The sequence below is a fragment of the Larus michahellis genome, chromosome 6, assembly GCF_964199755.1.
Source record: "Larus michahellis chromosome 6, bLarMic1.1, whole genome shotgun sequence".
NCBI classification, from domain to species: domain Eukaryota; kingdom Metazoa; phylum Chordata; class Aves; order Charadriiformes; family Laridae; genus Larus; species Larus michahellis.
This window is the reverse complement of record NC_133901.1, coordinates 55,088,811-55,111,683: the sequence shown is the minus strand read 5'-3', so window position 1 is coordinate 55,111,683 and position 22,873 is coordinate 55,088,811. Positions and strand designations below refer to the sequence as shown.

Below are 22,873 nucleotides of genomic sequence, written 5' to 3'. Positions count from 1 at the left end.
ATGGGTACCTGTTTAAGTTCTAGGTACCGCGTTCAGAGAAGATGTAAGGCTCAAACATGCCCTGCAGCACAGGGCTTCTTTCCAGTTGGTCTCTTATTTACATTACTTCTTTCTGTGTTTAATGGTTTAAAAAACAGTCACAAAATTAATGAATGCAGTTCAGGACCTGACACTGCTTGTGGGATAGCAGTATTATTTATGCTAATGTGAAAAGTTATGAGTTTGGTGCCAATGCTGCCCTCAGTTTCATTTTACTAGGAAGTTGGCCTAACTGGCTACTTGAGAACACTCGTTGTGTGGGATGGCGTAGATGTGAGTTGCTGTGAAAAACTTAGATCTTTGTTACCAGACTTGCCAGGAAAAAATTGCTAGCTGACTGCCCTAAGTGATGTTTGGGCAATGTTCTAGTTAAGAGAAGGTTTGAGAAATCTGAAACTAGCAAGAAACATTTACACCTTCCAATATATGAAGGAATCTGTGGCATGGTTTACTGCTTTATTACAATGATTATTCTTTGGAATCTTTAATTATGTTAATATTTTGGCAAAACTAATCTAAATAATGGTCTGTAAACTTTCTAAAAGATTTTCAGTTTTATTTTCCTTACTGATATATTTGGTTTGCGTAAGGCTAATAGTTTTACAACTGACACTTAATTTTCATTTCTCTGGCTGTAATTCTTAATTTCCTTTACTCTTATTCCCTCTGTGACTCCGTCTCCCTGTAGCTGATGTCCTTAATGCTTCTCCTGCTCCTAACAGCCAGGAAGGTAAAGGCCATTTGGTTGAGCATTTTAACTGCATGAAATCGGCACTGCATCTCCAGCCTGTTCAATGTGACAGTGTGAATATATGGTTTCTACTTCATATCAAAAATGCAGTCAGATATTTTTAGATGGCATTGTTAACTGGTGAGGAATTGTTAAAGCTGCATGTGTGACACTGGTTATGCATAAAAAGAATATGGTCAAAGCATCAGGAATATCAGGAATGAAATAAAACCATTCCTTTTGTGACAGTTCCAATATTTTGTTCCAGAAAGACCAAATTAGTAGGTGCATTATTCTCAGATAAATATGTAGCTTAGAAGAGGAATTTCTGTAGACATAAAAAATATTTGCTCATGGTGAATGTAAGGAGAGGAAAGCCAAAACTTGCTGTACAAAGACGTGTACGTGTTTGATGTGGTTAATTGTGTTTGGACTTGAGCAATTCTTTGTTGTTCAGGAATATCAGTTGTTTTCAGATGGCAAGCCTAATTCATTAGATGATTTTGTTTTAAGCACCTTCTGAGCACAAAAGGATGGGCTTTAAAAGAAGTGCAACATATTAACCAAAGCTGAGCATTAAATTTTTAAAGTAGAAAGTTACTGCTAAAAGAGAATGCTTTCACCAGTAAATGCATTATTTTGGCATCTGGTTATTCAGATAAGATTCACAGCATTGTCCACAAATATTGTTAATTCAAATTAAATTTTCAGTTGAAACTGTTTGGCTTTATGTTTATTAAAATCCCATTAATTTTTAGATAACATTCTTGAAGACCGACCTGAGAATAAATTATCAAGTGATAAACTGCAGTTTGAATATAATGAAGAGACTGCCAAACGAATAAAGAAGGCTGATTGTGCTACCTACAATAATAAAGGAAAGGTAGTTCTGCTTTTTCCCCCCCTTTCTTCTCAGCCACACTTTGATACATAACCAGCTTCAAAAGGATTTGAGCAGTTTAGGTAACTGAGACATCAGATAGCAAATGCGATTTAATGAAGACAAATAGTAGAAAGCGTGGAAGCGCACCAGAGAAAATAGATTAAATAGAACAACGCTCAACATACTGTCCAAGAAAAGTCCTCAGAGGTTATTGTATATACAGACTGTTTGGCTGAACATTTTAACTGTCGTTACTCTCAATGGAAGACTTCATTGGAGCTAGATCCAGACGTTTATTTAGATGTCTAATTTCCATTAACATCGATGGAACTGAAGATTTCATCTGAATCCTCAGCATCTCTGTGTATCTAAATAAGTTTAAAATACCGCACGATGATATCAGATAGCCACACTACCTTTTATTAAATCATCTGACAACTGAACCGGTGCATTGCTGTTTAGGAAATTGTAACTCCTGAACACAGATTTTTGTCTAAATTTTTGTCTAAATATTTGTAGAACTTTACTGCGATTGAGGCCTTTGCACACTACTGCAGTATCAGTAACAGGTATTGATGCATAGGCCTGCACACGGAGATATGTTAGGTGCAGGCAGCAAACCATATAGGAAGAAGGAGATAAAAGGATTTTAAGGACATAAGTAAGATACACAATAGTGCTTTCACATTGCATAATTTTATTATTGTATGTTCTTGGAATTGTCACTTAGGTTTATGACATGGAACTGGGTGAAGAATTCTATCTTCCACAAAATAAGAAGGAAAGCAGACAGATAGCCCCAGAGCTATCAGATCTTGTCATTTACTGTCAAGCTGTAAAGTTCCCTGGTAAGTACACTGCCCTGTTTTCTTGCTTGAAGCTGTCTAATTCTTGGAGACATTACGTTTATGTTTTGAATTAGTTAGTACAAGTGTTTTTAAATTGAAGTAGTCGAGGAGCTTTTTTCTTGATGATTTGGTAGTCTACATAATAATAGCTCCTGGCTGAGAAGTAGTATTCATAAATTATGTGAAGACATATTGTTTGTCATATTAAAATGTTTACAAAGGTGAGATTTGCCAGTCTTCACAACCGCTCCGTTGCCAAATGACAGACAACAGAAACCTTTATCTTAAGAGCTCCAAGTTTCCATGTAAGGACCTACTGAATGAGGAAGGAAAATATTCTCAAAACCTTGCAGGAAGAGCTTGTCACATTTCTTTAAGTGACGTCTTTAGTGTGTTTCACCTTTGCCTACAGCTGCATCTTCTGTTCCTTCCTAAGCGAATAGGAGGAGAGCCATCTGGGGACCGTTTCATGGGGTGGATGGGGACAGCTGATTGCACGCTCACACACACTCTTTATGGAGGGGGTTAAGGAAATAGGAGGGTCGTCTTTTGTACAGTAGGAAGAATAATGTTTGCAGAGGAAAGGGAGAGGGAGCAACTGACCTGGAGATCACTGTTAGTTACTCGTTCAGTACTGAAACATGAGGTTGAGTATGTTTTGGCTCATACTGTGTACATAAATACTTTTAAATTGAGAATTTATTGTTTATTGATGTGTTTAATGTTTTGAATGAAAAATCTGCTTTTTAATGGAATGGTTCTCTGTGGAAAAGTTAGCAATTGTGCCAAATCATGATCTTATACAAATAGAACTATAATCAGATTAGAGAAGCTAACCAAACATAAAATAGTGTCAGATAGGCAAGATAAACATATTGAAAAATGGAGAGACATTCTTTTATAATCTTCTATAACTTTAAGAATTGTAGGTGTCACTTGTAAAAATAATAACTTCTAAAAATTCAAATCTGGTACTCTTTTTAATGAAATCTGCAATGAGATATCTTTTAAATAAAATATTTTCTTTTAAAGAATGATATTCAAGATTAAACACACATAGCTTAAGTTGTTCCAAGCATTTTGACATACAAAGAAGTTCTGGTGTTCTAAGAAAACTTTAAAATGTTTCAGTTTTTTAATGTAATTTCAGTTATAAAAGAAATACTTGCTTTCCTTATCGGATTTCTTCCTCTTGCTTTAAAGAGAACGTGAATAGAACAATTAAGAAAATGCGTTCCTTTCACAGATGAACACATGAAGCTGTAGAAATTGGTTTTCCAACAAACTTTGTCTCCTTTGAGACAAATACTGCCTTGTCTGCAAGACGCACAGACTTCCATGGCCACCATGCTACTGATGGGATTCCTCTGCTCAGCTGGAGGGCACAGACATTGTGCACTGCCATACCCCAGTTTTGTCCATTAATAATGAGAACAAGCTGGTAGACCCATGACTATGTAGCTCTATTGACTGGGTTACTAACCAACTCAGAAAAATGCAAGAGTTTTGGAAATACGGAGGCAGTATTCATGTCAGTGGCTGATCAATGCTGTAAATATTTTATTTTTCCTGTCTTGGTATATTTCTATTCTGTGTTTACAATTGCCTATGTCTCTGAATGTTAGTCACTGATTTGTGACTTTAAAAAAGGACAAGGACCATTATGTTCATTTATCCTAGCCTACTGAGTAACACAGACTTCCCTAAGTCTCCCTGGTCAAAACAGAGTTTATCATGTGGAGAAAATAACATTTCTTGTTTAGAAAATCTCTGGTAACAAGGAATCCACCACAGCTCTTGTTGCTTTAGTGGTTTTTGACCCTTTTAGTCCTCGTTTAACTTCAGTTTCAGCCTGTTGGATATCATCATACCATTGTCTAAGAGGGTGAAGGTCTGTTCTCTGGGTTACTCAAGACAAGGGCAGTGAAGCGTACTTGAGCACGGTACTGCTATAACCCACTGGCACATGGCTCGTTGCCTTGGTGCAGAAATCCTGACATAATGAGCAGAGAAAATTGAGTACATGAAAACAGGACCTGCACAATCAAGTGCAACGAGCAGGGAGTCACCTGAGCTAACTGGCATGAAATTCAGTCTCCATCTCCATTGTATCAGGCTATCTGCCCCTATGGTATCACTTTTCAAGAAATAAAAGTGAACATAAAAAAGGGCATCCTACATACAAAAGTACCATAAATTCTTATTCAAGGTCTGCAAACCCGCAGACTAACTGGCTGTCTGAAATGCATGCTGAGAAGGTGACAATTACAGTTTAACCTGTTACTTGAGCATGGTTAGAATAAGAAGGACGGGTAAATTCGCCATCCTCTGGATTAAAAATCTGAAAGCAGTAAAGCAGCGTGGTTATATCTAACATGAGAGACAGGCACTAAATTCTGTAACTCAAAGGATATAGCATAGGAGCTGTAGAGAAATGCAAAACATTTACTTTGTCATTAAGGTAGTATGATAGGATCTACATGCAGTACGGTGGGATCTAAGCTGGTCCTGCTTTGACCAGAGAGTTGGGCCAGATGACTTCCAGATCCTTGCCAACCTCCATTATTTTATGAATTTATGATTCTTTGAATAGGTGATGCTGTATTTTGGAGTCAAGTTTGAATTGGCGTGAAAAATGGAGCTTGTCTCTGGGAGGAGGCGTGCCACATGCCAAGCACGGCCATGGGAAAGACTGAAAGAAGGCTGCCAGCTGTAGCTTACTCTATGGCCACCACACTGGGTTCAGTTAACCCTGGTGTTCTGCATTGCACTCTCTGGTGATTTATGAGGTTAGGCTGTTTCCTCAGTGACTGTCTCCACAACAGGGTTTTGAAACCTGGATCTTGCTTGCCAAATCCATTTGATCCATTGAAAACTGGGATTAAATAGTGCTGGAAGCACACAGTGCATAACTCCTCATTCTTCTAGTCAGTTCATATTCCTTGATCTCAGCTTCTACCATCTTCTGTGGTTTATGTGTATGCTTTGGCCCAAAGAGACAGTACGTCTCCAACATTGAAAACATTTATGTATATCCTAAATTTTACTAACCCAAGCAGTTCCATTGAAACTATCACCATAATAAGTACACGTAGACATGCGGTAAAGATTGAGAGCTGGAAATTTACAGCTGTGGACAGGCTTCAGTAGAAGAGAGTCCAACGTATCCTCTTTGTGATTTGCATTTGTAGTTGAAATTAGTATTAAATCCAGAACTGTCTTTTGGCAGGTGTGAATTGATGTGAGTTCATGAAGGTCGTTTTATGAGTCACAGTTAGACAGTGTACTTGCTTTCTTGTATTTTATAGAACAAGTACATCTTGGGTCTCTGAGAGCATCCCACACCTCACTGCTGTGGGTGTCATTGTGCTTTTTTGACTTACTTTGAATTTGGTCTGCTGTGTACTCCCTCCAAGTCGACAGAAAGAAACTGTAAGGGGGATTGAGTCTGTTTACTTCACTGGGATTTAGGCCATGATTTTAATGATTATTTTGCTAGAATGTATATGTTTGAATAATAGCTGTACTAGAGCTTTCCAGCTCTGCTTCTAGTACATACTGGCCATTAAATGCTTAATGGATTTTGCACACCTACCACGTTTCCGTTATTGAAATACAAATTCTAAACAGAGGAAGGTAACTCTGAAAACATCTTGAGGTTAAACTGTTTAACCAACAGCATTTGGGCTTTTTCCTTTACTTATCTCTTCAAATCGTATTCTTGTATTTATGTAATTATTTAAGTATCCTATCCTAGATGAATTCCATGATATTCACTAATGTACAGATTTATTGCTTCTATAGAAAGGAATATTTTTTAAAAAATTATTCTAAGGATGGGGCTGTTAGAGCAGATTTTTTTAGTATTAATTTGCACTGTTTGGTAATTTGAGACAGAGCCACTATCTTCCTCAAGCCAAAAAGTAAAACGGTGAAAAGTTATATCACAGAGAGATAACTGTATGTTGTATTGCTTCATATAAGTTTTATATACATTATATGTATAAACATAATATATACATCTATTAAGGCATGTATATATGTAAAGATGTTAAAATTAAATTACGGAGAAAAATACACTGCTCGCCCTGTGTACTATATACCAGGAGTATTCATGCCTTCAAAAATAATGTAAAATATGATGGAAAATGTCGTGCCCTCTTGGTCATGTTTTTTGGCTCATTTATTTTACATTTATGGGAACAGGCTTGTCAACTCTAAACCCATCTGGCTCTAGCAGAGGAAAAGAAAGAAAAAGCAGGAAGTCCATTTTTGGCAACAATCCTGGCAGGCTGAGCCCTGGGGAGTCAGCTGCTCTTGCCAAAGCATCTGGAAAAGGTAAAGTTAGCATCTTCTTTCACCAGTCACGTGGAATGGCTCTGTAATCCAACACATGTACCAGACCAAGTTGTTAAAGATCAAATACTTTACAATGTGTAAGATGTTGAACTTTGGAATGGTTTTTCATTAGTGCAGCAGCTATTACAGTAACACTATTATAACTGAAGTGTTGAGTGTGGAATGTTAAAATGGGATTACTTGGTCCGGAATATGAAGACCCTAATTCAGAAACGATTCAAAACTAACATATATTTTAAGTGATGTATCTTAAAATTTGTATTTTAAAAGGTATGAATGAATATTTTCAAAGTACAAATGGAAGGCAGAACTGTTGGGCTGGATTCAGAATAGGATTTTTAGTGTCTGAAGTAGGACTTAGTGGCCTAAAATTCAGCCAAGTCCAAACGGGTAATTGTGCAAACTCCCGTGTTCCACTTTGGATGTATTTAGACTCCGCAGGTGATTCAGTTTGTGAACTTGGAAATCGTACTTCTGCATATGAACAGATGTAAAGAAACACAAAGAAAGTACAGAAAAGGTTCTGGAACATCTCTCTGTATGAGACCGGATCCCCTGCTGTGAATGCCATAAACGGAAAGTTAGAAAGTTGTACCCTTTATTGTACTCATTTTCTGGCTCAAGGAACATTGCATTTCTTTTCAGCCCAAGGGCACGGCTGCAGCAGACAGGTTAGATTCCCTTCTAGAGGCCAGTGTCCTAAAAATGAAGAAGTCTAGTGCCTAACTCTAAAGGATATAGGTGTTTTGCTGGCGTTGTCCTCTAACTCTTTTGGCCTCTGTAGACTGCCTGTTTGGAGACTTAGCAGAGGGGTTTTGATCTTGCCTCCCTTCCTCATGTGAAATGTATAAATTAGAAGAATGGAATTTTACTCCTCATTTATGAAAATTGTTGTTGGCACATCTAATCATGGTATCATCTCAATACTTAAACATTATGTTTCTTCTCATGGATTGTTCTTAGTGTATAAGAAGGAATGTGACACGCTGAGTAGTGGCATTTTCCACTGTCACCTTTTTCTTCCATAAGCAAAGTAAGCACACATGCTTCACTAGAAAACATTGAATTTTTGGAGTCTCTGGATCTGCGGCTGTAACTTGAGGGCACTGTTTATTTTCCAGGTCCTTTTGATGTGATGCGTCAGACCTGGGAAGATCCTTGTTCTCCTTACAACTCTCCAGCTTCTCTCAGTGCTATCATAAGGACGCCCAAGTGCTACCATATCTCCTCCCTGAACGAGAATGCTGCCAAGCGGCTGTGCAGGCGCTACTCCCAGAAGCTGATCCAGCACACCACCTGTCAGCTCCTGAGGACCTACCCTGCCGCCACTCGCATCGACTCCTCAAATCCCCATCCACTGATCTTCTGGCTCCATGGCGTACAGCTCGTGGCTCTGAACTACCAAACAGATGGTATGGGTACACAAACGCACGTTTCAATCCATTTTAAATGGGAAATAAGTCCTTAAACAGTGAATTTGTATCTGATGATTGCTTTTACCAGCTGTCACGAGGGGATGTACCTGTCCGTGCACCCCAGCACAAGCAGGTTCATACCATGATAATCTGGTCCTTGAGAGCAGTGATCCCAGGGTTCAGGAGTTTTATGCCAGCGCAGCAGATCTCCTGATAGCACGGAAGTGCTTGGACAGCAACACCTGCCATTTTTATTTTTATTTTATCGCTGAAGATTGGATTTTTTTCCCCAGTTCAAGTAGCTGTTATCCCTTTCTGATAATTTCAAGTATAAAAAGGTAGTGAACTATTTTTTACATAGAAGTGCCACCTTGGATGCTGGTTTAATGTTGGTCAGGCTATTTTGGCCACTTTCTGTTCTATCTTGTGTTCCTTCACCTTTTTGATGGAGGATCCGTTAGGTCATCTACAAAGCTACACATTTAATGCTTTTTCATTCTGCAGTTCAGGGTAAATACCTAGAAACTTCTCCGAGAACAGGTGTAGGCAAGCCCTACAGTTGGATAAAGACAACAGAAAGGGACAGAAAAGAATGAATGTTCTTATAATTTTACGTAACTAAGTATTGGATAGATTGGATACATAAATTACAGCTATCTCTGAAAACCAAGAATTAATTGACGGCACACAACTAAAATTAAAAAAAACAAAAACAAAACCAAAAAGGTACTTAAAACATGTCTTTGTCTTCACTATTACAGCTTTTCCATTGTACCATTGCTCTTTGTGAGTTTTGGCTGCCTTGCTTTCACAGATCTTCCTCTGCAACTTAATGCAGCGATGTTTGAGGCTAATGGTGGCTGTGGATATGTTTTGAAACCTCCTGTTTTGTGGGATAAAAGTTGTTTGATGTACCAGCAGTTCTGTCCGTTAGAAAGAGATCTTGATAATAAGGAGCCGGCTATATATTCTTTAACAGTAAGTACATTAAAAGGGATTTTCATACAGCCAAACAGGTAGACGTAGACATTTAACTACAGTCTTTGACTAGAATTACAGTCATGCTTCTGTATGAAAAGACTGAACCTTTAATTCTTGCTTATACTTTTGAAGGTCAGCATAACTAACAGAAATCAGAAGGGGAAGGAGCAAAAAAATTATCTTTATTTTATTTTATTGACTAATTTCATAGTTACTTTCACCATTCCCTTCACAATATTTGTTGAAACCCAGTCCTGAAAGCATTTTTCCTGGGACCACACAACTGTGTAAAATTATACATGCGCCTGGATGTTTCACATGTTTGTGAACGCTTCAGAAGCTCCACAAAAAGCCAGTATGAAAAGCTGCGGTGAATCTTAAGAAAATAGTTTTTAAAACTTATATAATAAGATATATAAGTTATGGATTTGTGCCCAATAAAGAATTCTAAGAAGCTAGTCCCTTCCAGGAAATGTTTCAGAAAAGTGAGATCCGTAAGAATCAAAATTCTCCCAGCTGTGGTAATTGCACACCTAATTCTTGTGTTGTGTGTGCCAAAGCAAGGCCGAGGTCAGTGCCATCGCCCCACAGTAACGGAGAAGAAAATTTGATCCTTTTTGACTACGTTACTGGTACATTCTTTCTGGATTAACTTTCAGATGCCTTGAATGGTTGCACTCATGATGTATAGTGCGTTTTTTTCAGAGGAAAGATACCATAGCAACGGCATGGGGGGGTGTTGAAGCAGCTCTGCCTCTGAAATTACTGTCCTCGCAATTACAAGAGTAGGGGAGCGTTGTAATTAAATCAGCGTGTTACCAAACTGCGCTTAGGAGTGTGATAAACAATATTTAGCTCAGAATCATGACAGTAAAAGAATCACTCCACTAATTGGTTTCTCTGTGTACTCCTCGGCTTCAGATTGTGTCCGGGCAGAACGTCTGCCCCAGCAATAGCACGGGCAGCCCGTGCATCGAGATCGATGTGCTGGGGATGCCTCTGGACAGCTGCCATTTCCGCACCAAGCCCATTCATCGCAACACTCTCAACCCCATGTGGAATGAACAGTTCCTTTTCCGGGTGCACTTCGAAGATCTGGTCTTTCTGCGGTTTGCGGTTGTTGAAAATAACAGCTCGGCTGTAACAGCTCAGAGAATCATTCCCCTGAAAGCTCTAAAAAGAGGTACAGTACAGTTTGTAGTGACACCCTATGCCAAAAGGCTCCAGCAGATGCCTGAACTGAATCCTGCCGGAGGGATATTTTTAATCAGCTGGTTGCATTTTTCTAGAGGAGACGGGGAGCAAATATCAGGCAACATCCTTTGCCCTGACAGTACGACGCTGATCTGATCGACTCCCTGGGAGCCGGAGGCTGTCCCAGTGACCTGTAAAAGGATCAGATCCTGAGCTATTGCAGAGACTGGGGCATCTCCTACGCAGTCGCTGCGATCCTGAGCAGTGGCTGTGAGGTGGTGTCACCTTGAGACTTGCTGCTCCCTTAGGAAGCGTGGAGCGATTTCACTCCCTGCCTTGTCCTTTGCCCAAGAAACTGCTGTAACTGGCGGTCACTGGGCAGAGGGGAATTGCACTTCTCGCAGCTGTGGCTGGAGGAGAGGGGAAGGAAGGGGTGAAAAAAGGTGAGAGAGAAATGAGGAGGCATCATTAATTCCGTGACACCTGGGGGAGGGAGTTTCCATATTGCCAGCAGCCCTTCACCAGAACAGTAGAAATACTTTCACGTTCGCTTCATGCCACTGCACGCAAGTCTTAGCAGAGGAGGAGATGTCACCAGATATACATTTTCCCAGTGACAATTTGTCCTTGTTTCATTCATATTCTAATATTCAGCTATTTCGTGTGCGAATGTATTGAATATTATGGCAAAACAAAGGTGGGCAGCTGTATGAGCCACTCAGCAGTTCATAGCATTTGGGTACATTACACTGTTTTACAGACGGAGTGTTAATGCAGTCTTATTACAGTGCTTTAAATCCTATAGGTGTGGCATATGGGAGCCGTAAATACAGCAAATTTGAGTTTTCCATCTATGAGACCAGGATGTGACAAAGTACTTACAGAAGGGTTTTTTTCTCTTTAGGCTATAGACATGTCCAGCTCCATAACCTGCACAATGAAGCGTTAGAAATTTCTAGTTTGTTCATAAACAGTCGGAGAATGGAAGAAAGTCCCTCTGGAAACACTCTGCCTGCATCTATGGTAATTTATTTATTTTTTTGCTCTGTATTTTTCTCTTAATGACTACTATGGTGTGAAGACTTCCAGAACCAGACTGTTCAAAGATGTTAGCCCCTAATCTGCACGTTTTTCAGAAGTACGTCAATGCCTAATTCTTTTGGGTTTTGGAGGGAGTTAATGTTAGGTTACCTGGATTACTTGTGTTTTATTAACTTTAAGCATGTATATTATCATTTTGCTGATTCCTGAAGTGTTAGATAAAACCTGCCAAGCTCCTGTGTGTGCAGCAGATGTGTTGCAGACGTTATCCTCCTGTGAATACATGCCAAACGTATCTCGGCGAATTACTAGGGCAGAAAGGAAGAACATAAATGGTTTGGAGGGTAAAATGAAGCTATAGATTTTCATCCAGTAATTCGTACGCTGAATCCAAATAGTCTGAGCTCAGCTAGAATGGATAACGAGCGATGGAGGGTCTACCCTTTGTCCAGTGGCAATTCATGGACTCTCACTGGAAGACTTTCTTCTTTCTATTCATCTTCAGATTGGGGTGGGGTCTTTTGGGGGGTTGGTTTGTTGGGGTTTTTTTAATGCCTTGATGTGTAGTGTAAGAGCCACGTAATAGCTGGATCCCTTTGCTCTGTCAAGGTGTACGCACAGTACAGTTTCTTTAAAGCAACCTAAAAATAACATGCCTGTGTAAAAACCATTCATTAACCTGTTGAATGTTGTCTAAACAGTTGTTTAGCACGGGGGAAAGGAAAGCTGCTGTGACTTACAAAGTGACAATTCATGGAATTCCAGGCCCGGAGCCTTTCACTGTTTTTACTGTAAGCGGGGGGACCACGGCTGCACAGCTTCTCCAGCAGGTAGGTGCTCACTGAATTGCAGACTCTAATTGCAAGAATCCACACTAACGCCATTCCGGACGTTCAGCTCCCTGCATTTCTCACGTGCAGGGTCATTGTAGCTCATTCATCACAGCAAGGAGCTGCTTTAGAAACGTATTACTCTGGAATTAATTACATTCCAAACACAGAATATCATCAGTCAGATTTTCCCATCTTGGCTTCAGAGAATGGGTTTATAATCTTAGAACGTATTCCCTATTCGTATTTCAATATTCGGGCATATGCAGATGAGAAAAAGAATCTTTCTGACGGACGGAGGCAGTGGGCTGTCCTTGCAGCCAGGGCAAACATTTCTGTGCAATTCTTTGAATTTGAGCACCATAGGAATACAGAGTAAAAGTTAGAGGGCTAAGTTCATGAGCAGAAAAACCAGTTAACTCAACGGGGATTGTTATTCTAGCAGTGGGAAAAGACTGTACTGTCCTGGGATTATGAATAAATTGTCTGGCCAGCCAAACAGGACAGAAATAAGCTTAAATAGTACTGCCTTGTCTGGAATAGTTGAACTGCTTGGCTAGGCTAAAGAGAACAGTACATTACCCTGGAGTAAAATATCTGAATAATAAATAGCACATCAGAAATCTTGCCGGCGCTGTCAGAATACTTACTGATTCTTAAAGCTTCCTTATTCGTTCTCATTTATAACTACTAATTATGCAGTGTTTATATTTAGCATTCTAATTGCTGTGTGTTTATTGTGGTCTGTCTTAGCTCTTGGCTACCACAAAAGGCACCGAGTCATGTGCTGCAGACTATTTTCTGATGGAAGAGAAAAGTTTTATATCTAAAGAAAAGAGCGAATGCAGAAAACCACCATTCCAGAGAGTGATTGGTCCTGACGAGGGGCTTGTGCAGCTTTTGAACAGTTGGTTCCCAGAAGAAGGATACGTTGGAAGGATTATCTTTAAAACTCGAGAGGAAGTAAGTCTGGTCTAGATAAATTGTTATTTACAAAGGTAGCTAAAAATAGCTGTTAGGCCCAGGAAACAAAAGGCTGCAGTGTTTGTTTCACGACTTGGTGAGCAATGTCAATGCTGTGCACATCGTTTAGAAACAAACATAACCCTGGAGTGAGCACAACCAGACGTTACACACCGGTGTGAGACTAACCTGACTTCACTCGGCTCTGGGATCAGCTGGGGGGGGTTAGTCACCATCGCTTACTCAGCACTTCAGCGCCACTAGCTTACTGGTTTGAGTGATAGTTATAATTTAACCTACATCTAGATTTTGACGTGGTGGGAAATGAACATAAAGGAAGAAGGATAATAGTTAACACCAAAAGATCATAGATAACAGAACTCCAGACTACAGTTATCAATCAGATTAGATGTCAGCTATTAGAAAGGATTTTAATATTAAAGAAGTCTAAAAACCTCAGAGGATGATTAAATTACCAATGATAGCCTAAAATAATAAAATAGGTGATTTCTTTTAATTTAAAGGAGGAAGATGGAGCAATTACTTCAGTTTAAACTATGAGCACAACAGCTTGAAAACACGCTAGTGGCCAGGCTTGGGAGGGAGAAACAAAAAAGCAGGAGAAAGACACTTTATGATCTTATTTTCAGAGGCACTTCCTTTGCTCAGTTCAGCACATGATGACGCTTGCTTAGTCTGAACATAGTAATATCTGCACACATACGTTTATATACGCAGGTTTTACATACACAAATGACAGAGATCCTTTAAAATGAAAAAAAAATATTTTTAACTGTTTATTTTCATACAACTTCAGTTAAGCTTCAGCTTCAGATAAAGCTTCAGTTTGATAAATTACCATTGTATTACACAAATCCCTGTTTTGTTTTCCTCTATTGCTAATAGTGGGAGCAAAAATCACTAGGTAGAAATTTGTCTGTGGAAACAGTAGCCTGCTTCATTCAGTTGCCTGACTGCAACACTGATTTTGTCATGGTACGCGACCACAAATGTTTCTGCCAAACCCCATTCCTTCAGAAAACATGGGTTAAAATCTTAGATGTGAAAGCTATGCTGTAGTTTTGTCCGCTGATGCTGGTACCTCAAAGCGTTAGCTGTAAATTTGAGCCTTTCTGCAGATAGTGGCCTCAGATCTTGGAGCTGGAAACGAAGCTGCAAATTTGCATGGAAAAACAAGGAGCGGGTCCTCTTACAGCTTACGAATTCAAGCTGTGCTACAAGGGGTTGGAGAGAAATGCATTATTGGGGAGGAATTCTGTCTAAAATCTGCAGTCGTTACAGAGCCTGCAAAAGGCGAGAGAAGCAGCCTGCCTTCCTCTTGCTCCACAGGAAAGTACTCGCTCAGGCTTCTTGCTCTCTAAATTCTTTTGGCTTGAGTGCAGGGACAAGGAGAAAAAAGGACACTTTCCACCATCGCCCATCTGAATGCCACCACTATGTGACTAAACATAATTTTGCACACATAAGGAAATAAAGTGATCATTCTTGCGTCATGTGGTACTCTGCATATGTCTCCGTTCCTTGCCTACTACAAAAGGTATTTTAGACGCTGATTTTAGAAACACTGGTATTTAGAAACACAGGTATTTATATAGAAACACAAGCAATGGTGGGTTATCAAAACTCTTGTATCGAAGACTTGCATTTAATGAAATGGAGCTGGGGCAACAGCAGTCTCCAGTTTTCACCTGATAAAAACCTTTTGTGACCACCAGCTATTAGTTACCTCTCTGAAGTAAATGAATTTGGCTCTTCTTTTTTTCTATAGAATTTAAACGAGAGAAACATCTTTCAGGAAGCAAAGGAAGATGTTGCCATCAGCTCTGAGGATGACAGCTTCTTCGTTCAGGTACACGATGTCTCCCCAGAGCAACCACGCACCGTCATCAAAGCTCCACGCTTTAGCACGGCGCAGGATGTCATCCAGCAGGTGAGCAGCACGTGTCCCTGCAGCAGCTCTGGAACACGCAGGGGGGAGGCGGGTCTCGCACAGGATGAGGAGGGGTTTGCTCTGGGCACTAGCTGGGGAGTCAATCGGTTTAGTAACCTGCAGCTGAGGGAACACCTTCTTTTCTTCTGCTTTTAAACAGACTCTTTGCAAAGCCAAATACTCCTACAGCATTTTGAGCAATCCGAATCCAAGTGATTACGTGCTCTTGGAAGAGGTGACAAAAGAGCCAGCAAACAAGAAGTCCTCAACATCTAAACCATCTCAGAGGATTCTCTCTGATCAAGAGTGTGTGTTTCAGGCCCAAAGCAAGTGGAAGGGAGCAGGAAAATTTATCCTTAAACTCAAAGAACAGGTTCAGGTAAAAAATTAAGTACGTTGCAGCAGGTTTTGTAGATGGTGTATGATCAGCTTAATGGGAACCTACTTTGGAGGGGAGGGAGACACGACTGGCAGGAGGATGGGCGGGGAGAAGAGACCACAGCAAAAAGCAGAGTCCTCTTTTCTCCACACCTCGCTTACTTTTTTTTCTTTGCTAAACCACATCGGTTACATCCAGCAGCATGATTCCTTCCCAGCCTGTGAATCCCCCAACAACCTTTATCTCCTGCTACCAGCTTTCTGTTTTTCAAAATCTGCCGGCTGTGCATGCCACGCTCCCCGTCATAGTGAAGCAGGACTATTCAAATGGGCAGAACTTAAAAACTACAGGAATAAAGTCCCCTTTATTCCTGCCCAGTGAAAAAGTTGTTCTGTTGCTTTATCTCGGGCTTCGGGAAGGGCAGGAATGAAGTACGTGCCTGCTGGGAGAAGGAGCTGTGTTCTCCCTTCCAGCAGATGCCACCAATCCACAGCAGCTGTTGCTTTAAAGTAACTGTGTCATAAGCATGGATTTTATTTTTATACGTTTATACCATTTTTGCTAAACATATCTTTGACAATGCATAATTTTCAATTAATTTATTAAGAACAATCAGAAGAATGTGTTTGGCTATGGAAGCACAGCCGCACTGAATTTCAAAAGGGAGGCCTGCTTAGAAATACGTTGTGTTTTCGTATCAATTCCGTAGTTCACAGCTAACAAACAGCCTGTTCAACCACTTCTATGACCTCATCTTTTTTTTTTTTTTTTTTTACAGGCAGCACGAGATGACAAAAGAAAAGGCATTTCCTTTACCAGCGAACTCAAGAAGTTAACCAAGTCAAGCAAGCAGTACCGGGGATTCATCTCGCCACCGCTGCAGGTCTTGCCAGACAGTCCGCACAGCAAGGACGATCGGGCTGCGTGCAGTTTGACTTTCAGCGACATTATGGAATAACAACCACCACTGCCTACAGCACCGTCTGTTCAGGTATGAGATACTCATTCAGATTTAATACACGATTTGCAGAGTATTTCTTTCAACGCTGCAGGTGGTTAAACCGTAGTGAGGTACGCGGGGCTGACAAAGAGCCACAAGGGCCATATAGGTTGGTGTGCGCAGGTACAACAACATCAGTGAGGTCTCGTTATTTATTATGGCATTTGCTACAGTGAATCAGGGTGCTGTGAAGGCTGGAGTTTCGCCCGCTTTCTCTGCCCATTTAAAAAACAAATCCAAAATGCTGCCTCCTGGTTGATTTTATAGTATGCGTTTTAATCAACTAACTGTGCTTAATTAACAATGTCCCGTTACCCTTTTACTCTGGTCCAAAGTAAATGGAGGTATCCTGTAGAGCATTTGTTAGTTTTTATTACATGCATATAACAAAATCATCAGGATTGACGATCTCCTTTATAGCTAAAACAAGTTTATAGTGTTAATTTCTCTCCGTGGAAATTTTGCCAGAAATGTTGAAACATTTTTACTATTGTTTCTGTATCTCTTCAATTTCTTCCATCTTGCTTGACTTAAAACAACAAATGAAATGCACAACATAAGACCGTCCCGTTTACATAAAGGCTGCACATGTAACTTGTCCAGCGCTGTACACTAACCAGAGATTTGCAGAGTGCTCCCACAGCACAGAGACATCATCCGAGAAGTTACAGCTCACTCTAGATGAATAAACCCTTTTTCATAGAATCACAGAATGGTTCGGGTTGGAAGGAACCTTAAAGATCATCTAGTTCCAGCCCCATCTCACATACAGCCAATTTAAGATGGCGTTTTCCTTTCCACATACACCTAATTATGAAAGCATTATTTGACACGCGGTGTCATACTACTGCTAAATCATTAAAGTAACGGAATTCAAATATTTTCATTTGCAAAATACTTCAAATAAGAAGGGACAAATTTGATGTGTTATTTCTAGGCTACTGTAAAAGCCCTAAATCATCACAACAATCTGAATTCAAGAAAAGCAAAGTAAATTATGGAAAGATCCCAGTCACATTCCCTCTTCTTCTGCATTTGTTCTTTCATTTTTTTGAAAACTGGAATTGACACGGTTGAATCCTCCTGCAGTGCCTTTGAAGGAACCTGCTGCAGTCTGAACTGGTCAGCAACTGTGTGCTAGAGATGCTGAGTCCAGGCAACGCCGCCGGATTAACATCCAGAATCTGGGAATCCTAAGTGGGAAGTTGTAGATCGGCAAGATGCCGGTCAGCCATCGGAAGATTCCCCTCTTCCCGTATCTTCACATCTGCAGATTCTCGGTAGGCGGATGAAGAAGTTTTCTTGGACGGTATGTTGTAAACAAACATTTGTCGTTGCCCTCCCCTTTTTAAACAAAAGTTAATTTTAGCTACTTGCCTCTAGGGAAACTGAAGGCAGAGAACCAGAGCGTTCTTTTATGTGTATTATATTAAAATAATGCACTTTTACCTGAAGATTTCTGTTAAACACTGTGTTAAGTGATTGTAAAGAGATTTTAAATATACTGTAACTTCCTTCGCATGTCTGTTTAACTTTGGTGAATATACACAAACCGCTCAAATTATTTATGTTTTATCTACTTTAACAAAGTAATGTACCATAGCTAAATACACCTAACTGGTAGTGATACTTTGACAAGGAACAACATTTTCTTCTTATTAATTCTAGTTTTCCAGGCTTGTGTTTAAAGAAAGAATATTTATTATCATGTTCCAAAGTACATGCCATTGTATAATATATTTATCGTACACTACTTTTGAGAAAATGCAGAATTTTTACCTCTCCCTGGATTTAGAGGAAAAATTGTTTGAACTTTTCTGGTTGTTTCTTTTCAGGACAAGATGTTTAATACCCAAAACTGACCAAACTCAAAACAATGCGTAGATAAATGTAATTAAGACTTCAAAACTTTGAATTCAAAATACATTTTTCCGTACAGTCAGGAAACGTCATTTTACTTGTCTGTTAAACCCAGAGAGTACAAAGAGCTCTTACACTATAACTCTTGACACTTTTGTTTACAGAGAAACACTGTTGTAAAGTTTTATGTTTGCTGAATTCATCTTTTGCTATTTAAGTTAGTCGTGGTTGTCTCCTTTTTTTCTCCGTGGGAGTTATTAATGTGCTTAGTTAAAACAATCCATACCAACTTAAGAAACAGTTGCTGAAATGGGCCACCCCTTTGCTTTCCCCCAAATGTATCTATCTGTGGTGAATAACTTGCCCAGCACACGTTTTGTCTCCCTAGAGCAATCCCTAAACAAAGCATTTCAGTTCCCCGCTGTGACTAAATCAAGAGCTCCATGAATGCAGGGAGTCGTTCCACACCAACTTGAGCGCTGGAGCTCCGAAGAGAGAGGCTGCGCCAGGCAAAGGCTAGCACAGCGGTGTCACTAAGGTGAGGTGTCCTCCCGATAGCGCACGAACGAGAGTGAACGAAGTTACGGGCAGTCCTCCTGTGACAACTACACCCACCCAATAATTGGAAAATGAAATAAAAGAAAGCCAAGTCATTAACTGGCACATAAACAAGCAGACAGAACCTGCATTCTGTCACCAGAAGCTCTGAAGTCTTTCACTGTACGGTCCAGAAAATTCCTATAAAGTAGCCGTTACTGAAGCAAAAAAGTGCCCTCTTGAGGTCATTTCCAGCTTTCATGGAAAAATAACAAGACACACAAAAGAGTCAAATTTCCCTGTGGCTTATCCCCCAGAGACCACGCAGTTCCCACTGCTTAGCTTCAATCCTGCTGCAGCAAACCAGCGGGTTGTGATTCAGCAATCGCAAGCCAATTAAAACCCCCTCCCACCTCCCAGCTCAGCCGCTTCCCCCCGTATTACCAACTCTCTGTGAATGACGCACATCCCCGTGGCGCAGGCATCGCACAAGACTGACGAGGAAAATGTCAGGCGTGACACCTTATGCGTAGTTTTATATGCATAGTTTGCTTTGGAATACTTTGGAATTACTGGGACATCAACCTACTGCACAATTCAACTAATGCAACTTTTCTTCTTTTAATGTTAGTTTCATTCGCTCTTTTATTTTAACCCAGTAAGCAATTCACATCACTAAGAATTTTTTTCTTTTGGTGTTTTTATGGCATTTTAGAAACAATACCTACTTCCCTATAGAGTTTGCCCATACCTGTTTGGCTTTTTTTTTTTCTTCTTATATTCAGCAGCACTGAACATAAAATTCTTAGCAGTAGTATCCTGCTAGTAGTAGCTACTAAGATACCTGTAGTATCTTAGTAGTCTGGAAGACACGCTTGCTAATTCACTAGATTCAACGTAGAAAGTTCTTACATCCATGTTATCATCTACTAATGGTTTTCTGTCACATAGATTAAAAAAAAAAACACCACACCAAACCTTGGGAAATCAAGGGACAACATGTCACGTTGTGTAACGCAGGTGTAACACTAGCCTGACGTCTAGCGGTAACTCCAACACAGTAGTTTTGTACTATTTCTGCTAAGACAATACTTTTCTAGCTGTGGGAATAGGTTATTAATGTAACTATCATCTTCCTTTATCAATCCAAGTCTAAAGCTGCTTTTGCTGCTGTTCATCACAGTGAAAGAGAATAGCAAAGTATTTGTCTTTCTGTTAAAAACCCCTCAACTTCATGGGCATGGAGCCATCTGAAATTGTGTAAGACTAATTACTCCGTTCCACTATTTTCATTAATGTACATATATCACTTAATTTCAAGTTTAGGTATTGGTAAACATCCGAGTAATCTTTTATTGGTGAAAAGTACATTTTGGGGTGACGCTGGAAAGGAATACAGTATCCTTCCCTTTGTGTTGGTTCCAAGTATCCTGATAATGAAAATAAAACACTAGTTGAAGCATTAAACAGGGTTTTTTTTGTTAACTTTTGTGAAAGCCCAGTTAAACAGATTCCGTGTGCTGAGTTACTACTCTAATAGGAAAGTTTATTCTGCTTAGCCACAGATTTTTTTTCTGCAGGAATACCTGTCCACACATTCCTATAACAAGACTGACAAAGTAACTTTGTCCCTTTTTGTGCTTTTGGCTGGGCATGGACATAAATTAGGAAAATACATTCATTTTTACATTACAAACTATTTACAGGAAGCAACTTGCAGGATAAAGTTTAAAAGAAAGGAATGTAAATAGTCAACACCTTCCAGAAACACGCAGTCTCTGAGGGGGAGCAGGCCTCACGCTGAACAGTTTACAGGTGGAAATCTCACGCTCTGCTGCCTATTGGCAAAAATACAGAAGTATTTTATTCTATACTATTTTAAAACCACTGTCACCCTTCTGCCAATTTCTTACCGTTCCCTTGCGTAGCACGTGCTGCTTGCAGTCGTGTGGCTGCGTGGGACAGAAGCTGGGCAGGCACCGAGCCTGGCCCCGCTGCGGTGCCTGCAGGGAGCGGGGCACGCCGGGAGGTACTGCCTACCGCCTGAGAGGTGTCCCGTTTCTGTCGTACTAATCCCAAGTTTGGCAGTTACAAGAATAAAAAAATACTACGTCGGTTTTAATTTTTAAGACCTAGTCACATTATTTTTATTACTAGATGAAGTATCTCAATAGCCATCTTTAGAAAGCCCTCTGCTGCTAGAAATCATGGGATTTCAAGAATTAAAGCCTTTAGCGTAGAAATACCTAAATATTTCATAAACACATTCTCTTACATTCATAATTTGTCTTTAAAAAGGAAGAACTTGCTGGTGGCTTTACATTTCAGAGAAAGGTTGAGTCTGCAGCTTCTGAAACTGAACTGTCTTGTTCTGCTCCAGCTCTCCGAATGCTTCAGCTACGATTTGGTTTTCAGTCGCTGGCTGTTACTATTCCACTATTAAACTCAGTTTACTTTTAGGGTAGTCCACTAAATGTAACAACGGTGGCATTTTTTCCTGTCTGTGATAAATATTTTGTAACTTCAATAGTGATAGACATTTGGCAGAGTTAGCACATTAAACACAAAAATAAATAGCAGTAAATAGATTTTGCTCCAATACGTGTCTAGACTATTTCAGAATTACTTAGTTGTACAGTTCTTTGCCTCTTAAAGCATATCAAAGTGTTCTGACAATGCAACATCACTATGTGCCAGTCTTTATATTGTTTGGAAACTACGTAAAATGTACAATTTTAAAAGCGACTTTTCCACCTGGACTATTTTCTCTCCGCTGACTTGAAGAATAAACTTGTATTTGTATATGTTGTAAAAAAAATAAATGGTTTAAGATGACTCTGCTTTTGCCTTCTTGAAGTGACAAAGTACTGGCAAATGGCCCCCTTGCAACTTTCACAATTTAAATTGCATCCGTATTTGCAACCACTTAACTAGAAAGAACTACCCAAGAGCTATGGGAATGAACCTCAACAGACAAACACGTGTGTTACCATCAGTATGATGTACGCAGTTTTGTAATCTACATAGTAAAGTATGTATTTTCTAATCGGTTAATAGCGAGATGTCTGTTTCACAACTGTTTGCGAATTTATGTTTAACTACTTGAAATTTGGTGAATTTGTCTGATTAATACTAAAAACATGTATTAAAACAAAAATAAATTACTTATAAAACTGTAAATATCTGGACAAAGGACTAAATACCCTAGAGAAAAAGAAATGTTTTCTAATTATTGTAAAAAGGTTAAGTGACTTGAGCAAGAGACATCACAGACCAAACACTACAAAAGGTATTAGCTGCCAGACACACTCCCCTGCGGAACGGAATTCGCATAACGCCAATACTTAACTTTTAAGGTATTTCAGATATTTTACTTACTGATTGCAGCTGAAAATGGATTCTAATACAACCAGACAATAAATAATATTTGGAGAATTAAGATTAAAAAAAGGAAAAAAGATTTACATTCTTACCCTGAATTTCTCCAGTATTCTCGACAGCGGTGGTTTACTGAAGACATCGTAGTAGAGCCTTCAATCATGATGGTAGTTCCGAAGTGGAATTTAGTAATCTCAATTGGCCAATACCAAGATTTACCAGAGGGGAAAAAACCCACCAAATGCAACATTTCAAGATGAGGTAAATGGTTAGGAGACATCAGAAGAAAACCAGAAAAAAATGCAATACATATTCCAAGTCTGTAGGTATCTTAAACTCAAAGCCAGTATTATATTAAAATTTCCAAAATATTTATTAATTTATCAACACAACCCAGTGATTTCTCAGAAACACGTATGTCTATATTCTGTTATAAAACTTAGAAAATATATAAACAAAAATACTATAATGCATGGTTGCAAACA

General features: G+C 39.6%; 1 protein-coding gene across 2 annotated transcripts in view; it reads left to right on the top strand.

Annotated features, from left to right (window-relative positions):
• The window catches only part of PLCE1 (phospholipase C epsilon 1), a 164,860-nt gene extending 145,761 nt beyond the window's left edge, over positions 1 to 19,099 (top strand). The window contains exons 22-35 of one of the 2 annotated variants that reach the window (XM_074590282.1): positions 728 to 769; positions 1,528 to 1,652; positions 2,383 to 2,500; positions 6,707 to 6,838; positions 7,981 to 8,271; positions 9,089 to 9,252; positions 10,177 to 10,438; positions 11,354 to 11,472; positions 12,192 to 12,320; positions 13,074 to 13,283; positions 15,073 to 15,234; positions 15,395 to 15,613; positions 16,392 to 16,604; positions 17,703 to 19,099. In XM_074590282.1, the coding sequence (XP_074446383.1) occupies positions 728 to 769; positions 1,528 to 1,652; positions 2,383 to 2,500; positions 6,707 to 6,838; positions 7,981 to 8,271; positions 9,089 to 9,252; positions 10,177 to 10,438; positions 11,354 to 11,472; positions 12,192 to 12,320; positions 13,074 to 13,283; positions 15,073 to 15,234; positions 15,395 to 15,613; positions 16,392 to 16,571 (2,153 nt within the window). In that variant the 3' untranslated portion in view covers positions 16,572 to 16,604; positions 17,703 to 19,099. The remainder of the gene's footprint in view (positions 1 to 727; positions 770 to 1,527; positions 1,653 to 2,382; positions 2,501 to 6,706; positions 6,839 to 7,980; positions 8,272 to 9,088; positions 9,253 to 10,176; positions 10,439 to 11,353; positions 11,473 to 12,191; positions 12,321 to 13,073; positions 13,284 to 15,072; positions 15,235 to 15,394; positions 15,614 to 16,391; positions 16,605 to 17,702) is intronic. The other variant, XM_074590283.1, reaches the window with a different exon arrangement.
• The last annotated feature ends 3,774 nt before the right edge of the window (positions 19,100 to 22,873 follow it).